Source organism: Mus musculus, chromosome 8 (assembly GCF_000001635.26).
Source record: "Mus musculus strain C57BL/6J chromosome 8, GRCm38.p6 C57BL/6J".
Classification (NCBI taxonomy): Eukaryota; Metazoa; Chordata; class Mammalia; order Rodentia; family Muridae; genus Mus; species Mus musculus.
Window position 1 is genome coordinate 93,965,588 of NC_000074.6, and position 6,000 is coordinate 93,971,587.

General features: G+C 47.2%; 1 protein-coding gene across 1 annotated transcript in view; it reads left to right on the forward strand.

Annotated features, from left to right (window-relative positions):
* The window catches only part of Gnao1 (guanine nucleotide binding protein, alpha O), a 159,236-nt gene extending 155,435 nt beyond the window's left edge, over positions 1 to 3,801 (forward strand). The window contains exons 8-9 of the mRNA NM_010308.3: positions 1,281 to 1,496; positions 2,445 to 3,801. Coding sequence (NP_034438.1) covers positions 1,281 to 1,468 — 188 coding nt within the window. The 3' untranslated portion in view covers positions 1,469 to 1,496; positions 2,445 to 3,801. The remainder of the gene's footprint in view (positions 1 to 1,280; positions 1,497 to 2,444) is intronic.
* Positions 3,802 to 6,000: the final 2,199 nt, after the last annotated feature.

The following is a 6,000-nucleotide window of genomic DNA, read 5'->3' on the forward strand; positions in this document are numbered from 1 at the left end:
CTGTCCTGGGCCATATCCTAACAGACCGAGGGAGATGGGGCACCTTCCTTGTTCTGTACATTTCCAAACTCTTGTCATGGTCTCTAGTATATGTTCTTCAATTAAATGATGCCTACAGGGCAGATCCAGGAGTCCTAAGACTGTAGCTGGTTGGGAAGCTCCTTAAATCATCACAGATATATGCCCTGTTATGCCCACCAGCCTGCCAGAAACAAGGGCACCCCAAAGGAACTGTTAGGAGCATTGTAGGAGCCCAATGGCTATCTCACATAATAATATCCTTTAAGCCTGTCACTGTTCCCATGTCTTATCTACTTACCCAAGAACTGAGACTTCCTAGTAATGCCCCAGCCCACGAAGAGACCTCTCAGAGGGTGTTACTACATAAAGATTGACCGTAGCCTGGCTTGATGCCCACCACACCTAAATACCACAAGACCACCTCTTGGTGCCCCTCCTCCCCCGGCTTTGTTCACAGGTTTATTAGAATTGCAGGGTTGGGGATGGAGACAGCTCAGTGATCAAGAGTGCTTCCTGCTCTTCCAGAGCATCTAAGATCAGTTCCGCACACACATCAGGAGCCTCACAACTACCTCTAATTCCATATCCAGGAGATCCAGTGCCCTCTCTGGCTTCCATGGGCACCTGCACTCACATATGCATATACTCACACACGCACACATACATACACATAAATAAAAGTCAATCTTAGAAAGAGTCAAATGGGCTGGTGAGATGGCCCAGTGGTTAAGAGCACCCGCTACTCTCCCAGAGAACCTGGGTTTGATTTCCAGCATCCACACAGCAGCTCACAACTGTCTGTAACTCCAGTTCCAGGGGATGCAACGTCCTTTTCTGGCCTCTTCAGACAAAAACATGCATGTGCTACACAAACATACATACATACATTACATACATACATACAAGCACACATATACATAAAACTAAATAGAAAAAAAGTGTTGTGGAGCTGGTGTACATTTTAGCTTTATGCCACAGAAAGGTGCTTGCTCTATCTAGATTTGTTAATCTAGTACAAATGAGATCATCTGTGGCCATTGCTCTGCCCAGAGCCATCATAGATAGACATACAATACAAACACAGTAAGTAAAGGGCTTTGGTGGTTTGTAGCCTCCAGTGCAGCCTTGCCCTTGGGAATGGGGTGAGGTAACACTGCTGTTCCCTCCTGTCTCACCTCACCTGTTCTGTCTCCCGACCATCCCGTTCACGCCCATCTCTCACTAGGGCCTCTCGCTTGTTCCTCTATATCTTCCTACAGGCTCCAACACCTATGAAGATGCAGCTGCCTACATCCAAACACAGTTTGAAAGCAAAAACCGCTCACCCAACAAAGAAATTTACTGTCACATGACTTGTGCCACAGACACGAATAATATCCAGGTGGTATTCGACGCCGTCACCGACATCATCATTGCCAACAATCTCCGGGGCTGCGGCTTGTACTGACCTCTTGTCCTGTATAGCAACCTATTTGGTAATTCCAGCACTCACAGAACAGCTTGTGCACACACACACATACACGCGCACACACACACATACATGCGCGTGCACACACACACACACCACTAACCAGTGCAAGTTGGTAAATAAACTTTAAAGAGGCATAACGTAACCTTATCTATACACAAGTATATATTAGAAAAATGTTTTTAGTTAATACTCAAAAGAGCTGCGGACAGACTGACCACCATCCCTGGCTCATCAGTTTTCCTGGGACAGCACATGAGCATGCACACATGTGCATGCACACACTCACACAGGGCATGGTGGGAGCCTGGGTTGGCAATCCTTCCTCTAGATATCCCCAGGGCTATGAGCAGGGCAGGCAGAGGGAGACCTGGTTCTCGACAGCAGCCCCCAAACCCCCTGCATCCTAATACAAGGCTACCTGCTCAATTCTGCCCTGCTCCTTCCCAAATTCCAAAACCATTTAAGAAACGGCCAACACTCAAAACATCCCCCTACCCTCTAGCCACAACAGAGAACTCTTAAGGACCCTTCTCTCTTGGGTGGTGGTTGTTTATTTCAGGAATCTAGAAGAATCATTGCTCCGATCAATCCACTGTCTCCTGAGTTTTCTTTATTCATGGGAACAGGGGAAAATTAGGGAGATGGGAGACCTGGTCTGCTTTCTCAAATAATTGAGGGGAGGGGATGTGTGAGCCATTGCCCAAGCTCACCTAGAGTTTAAGCCAGATTCCCTTGAAGAGGCCCATGGATGAGGTGTGAGCGGTTGGGGAGGGCTGGACTGGCAGACCAGGCTAGAAGCAAGGTACAAGGCAGGGCTGGGCTTCCCCTACTGCGGGCTCCCCACTGTGCCCCACCACCTGCACTAGTTAAATGTTCTAGGTTGGTTGGTTGGTTGGTTGGTTTGTAAAGTCAAAGAAAATGGTCAGACTGGCCCCTATCTCTCTCTCTACAGACTGCTTCATGGACTCTTTGCTGTTGATGTTGATCTCCTGGTAGCATGACCTTTGGCCTTTGTAAGACACACAGCCTTTCTGTACCAAGCCCCTGTCTAACCTACGACCCCAGAGTGACTGACGGCTGTGTATTTCTGTAGAATGCTGTAGAATACAGTTTTAGTTGAGTCTTTACATTTAGAACTTGAAAGGATTTTAAAAAACAAAACAAAAACCATTTCTCATGTGCTTTGTAGCTTTAAAAGAAAAAAGGAAAACTCACCATTTAATCCATATTTCCTTTTTATTTTGAAGTTTAAAAAAAAAATGTCTGTACCCACACCCTCCCCCTTCCCCACCTCAGCAGAACTGGGGCTGGCACACAGAGGCAGTGCTGGGCCTGGCGCCTCCCAGGGCTTCTGTGCAGCCCATGGCTGGTGGGAACATGTCAGGCTAGTCTGTCTAGAAGGCCACTGGCCACTGTACCCACCCTTCCCCATGCCTGTGGGCTGCCCAGACACCTCATATACCACCAGGCAGTGGCAGCTCCGCCCTGCTCAGCCACGCGACTCCAAACACACTCAAAGTTTGCGTAGAAAAAGCACAGCTCTGGCAGGGGTAGCTGCCACAGACAACGCTCATCACCTATAGAAATCCAGCCCTATAGAAGCAATTCACCCAGCCCCTTCCTACACTCCCTTTGTGTTGTTAACTTTTTGGTTTTTCTGGTCCTAGTGAGTGCCTCCCATGCATACCTGACCAGCTCTGCCAGTGTCTGGGGTCTGGGGAACAGGGGTTGTGTGGTTTGGTTTTTGTTTTTGTTTTTCCTTTAACATCACAGCCTCTGGCCTTGGGCAGAAGCCCTCCCCTGTGTGTGGCCCCCTCTCCTCTCTGTTCCAGTGACCTGTGTTCCCTCGCTCTCATGTTGGGATGTTTGTGCTGCAGATAAAAAGAACAAAAAAAATAAAGTTTTTAAATACCACAAGATGGAAGAAAAACAAAAAAAAAATTAAAAAGATGGAATGTAGTGTTTACATTAAAGCCAGTTTTCATGATCAGTCCCATGTCATTTCTACTTGACTAGTATCTAACCCCAGACCTGTTCATGGTTTCACTTTTAAGACAATATTTACTGAAGACCAGTCACAGCCATTTCAATAAAGGAGGCGAAAGACAAAACACAAAAAATTTAAAAATACAGAAAAAAAAAACTTGAAAAAAGGAAAAAAGTAAAAAAAAAAAAATAAAAATAAAAAGCCCACGGGTCTTTGTAAGCCTTTCTATTCCCAACGGTGAGGTTTCTGTGACACCTGACACTGCCAGCCTACTTCTCTAATGGATTCCTGTGTAGCTCAATAAAGAGAATGTTTGTCTGTACCAAGTCTCACCTTCTGCCTTCCAGACGATCGTCCCTGGGGTGGGCTTCAATCTGACAGGAGACAATTGGCCACATACCCTGGGAGGGTGGTGGGTCAGGAATTTCTCCACAGGATTGTCTAGGTCCCTCAACATTTTGTCACTGAGGGGAGACAGTTCAGTAGCACAGTAATTGAGGAAACTGTCTTTCCTCTTTCCCCTCAGCCCCCTCTCTCCTGTCTCTCATGTGTGCATGTGTGTGCTCTTGCAGGCACATTTATACACACACACACACACACACACACACGCATACACAAACAGGAATGAGAGCAGGAAGATGGGCATCTTCTTTTGGCTGCAACTCCTCCAGCACATCTGGTTTTATGGTTCCCAGTGACCTGAGACTGGGGCAGGAAACAGGGAGAAACAAGCCCGGCCGCCCCTCCCGTCTTCCATGGCCAGGGCTTTCTCTCCAAGAGGAAAACAGGTGCTTCCAAGGAGCTCAAACCGCCCCAGCCTTCTGCACACCCACTGTGATGCCAAAGGACAAGCTCAGCCCAAAGACTCTCCTGAAGGCTTCTCCTTGGCTTTGCTTGTCCCACTGCTGCTAGGTCCAAGGGTCTCAGCAGGTGAGGCACATGGGAAGCAAGACAAAACAGCTTGGCTCTCAGAGTCTGAGCTTTTCAGCCAGTGATCTCTCTATGACCTCTCAAACTATGTGGCTTTGCATAAGAACTAGCAAATGGATTGCGACTGGGCCTACCAAAATGCCTCACACCACAGGCCAATCATTAGGCAAGCAGCTAAGGGCATGTTCTGTATCAGTGTAATGGGGAAACCTTACAAGGTCTATTAATGAAATCCTATCCCAACAGCACCCCACGTGGAAATTCTTAGCTCAGAAGACACATGTCATAGCCTTTGGTCATTTGAACCCAGCATGGTGTATGTGTGAAGGTGTAGACACAAAACTGTTTCAGACCAAGTCTAATGGTCCTGTCCCCAGCTGTCATGGGTACCTGGTAAATGCTGGCACACCCAGAAGGCTCTTCCACCAAGCCACACCTCTTTTCCAGTGGCTTCCTTACCAACTGCCTTCACTTGCTGAATACAGAGGGAACCACTCAACCTCCAACCAATCTACACCTTGACTGTTATATCAGACGACAAACCAAGATCCCAACGGCAGGCCAAAGGTGAACACGACCAGACCAGTCTGGATTTCTCTCAAAGTGAGTTCTAGCAAGTTCTTTCCCAACTTACCAGTCTATAAGTGGTTTTTACAGAGAGATAAAAGCCAATTTTGTTTGAAACCTTAATCTTCTCTTTCCCCCAGTGCTAAACATAGAGTCCCGGACACTGTGCATGTTAGGCAAGGCAGTACCCAGCAGGTTACATCCTAGCATGGCCTTCTTTCTTAAGGGAAAGGTAAGAAATCAGTTTTTGGGAAGGCTAGGGAGAGGAAGGTTTAGTACAAGCAGCACAGGGGCAGACTCTATACATTATTTATAAACACACACACACTCCATGTACAGCCAGGGTGAGAACCACCTCCAAACGTATTGAAAGCAGACATGGGGAATGGATCTTCAGGTAGGACAGAGAGCCTTCTAAAGCAGACAGACACAACTCCTTAACAAGCCTACTTGTGTGTTCCCAGCTACCAAAGAGCTCTCAGGGAAGGGTCAGGACTGCTGGCTGCAAACTGACGAGCACTGTCTGCACCGCTCTAGGGAAGGTCAGAGGCTACCTGAGCACCCAAAAGTCAACCCAACCCTAGTGTAAATCTGCAGTCGGTCACCCTCTCTGCTACATAAAAGTGCCAAAGCTTAAAGAAAAAATTAAGGATCCAAGAAGACAAAAATTAAATATGGCCAATAAGGAAAAGAGGACTACAGAATAGTTCCAAAATGACCCAGAAGCCTCTTGGAGCTGGTGCCTTCACTTAGCACTTGTCCAGTGTCCCCAAGAAATGATGAAGCCTTCTACTGCACCCAGAACCCTTGACTCTTCAGATTACTTCATCACCAGCTTCCCTTTGACCCAACCCATCTACAGAGGGAGCAAACCAAGCATAGACTTGGGGCGTCTCTCCTTGGACATCTTAAGCCATGTTAAGGCACTTCCATTTACATCTGTTCAATATTCTACAATGTTGTAGACCCTCCGAAACGGACTGCAAGCGGTTCCCACCTTCCGACATCTGAAATGGAAGAACAG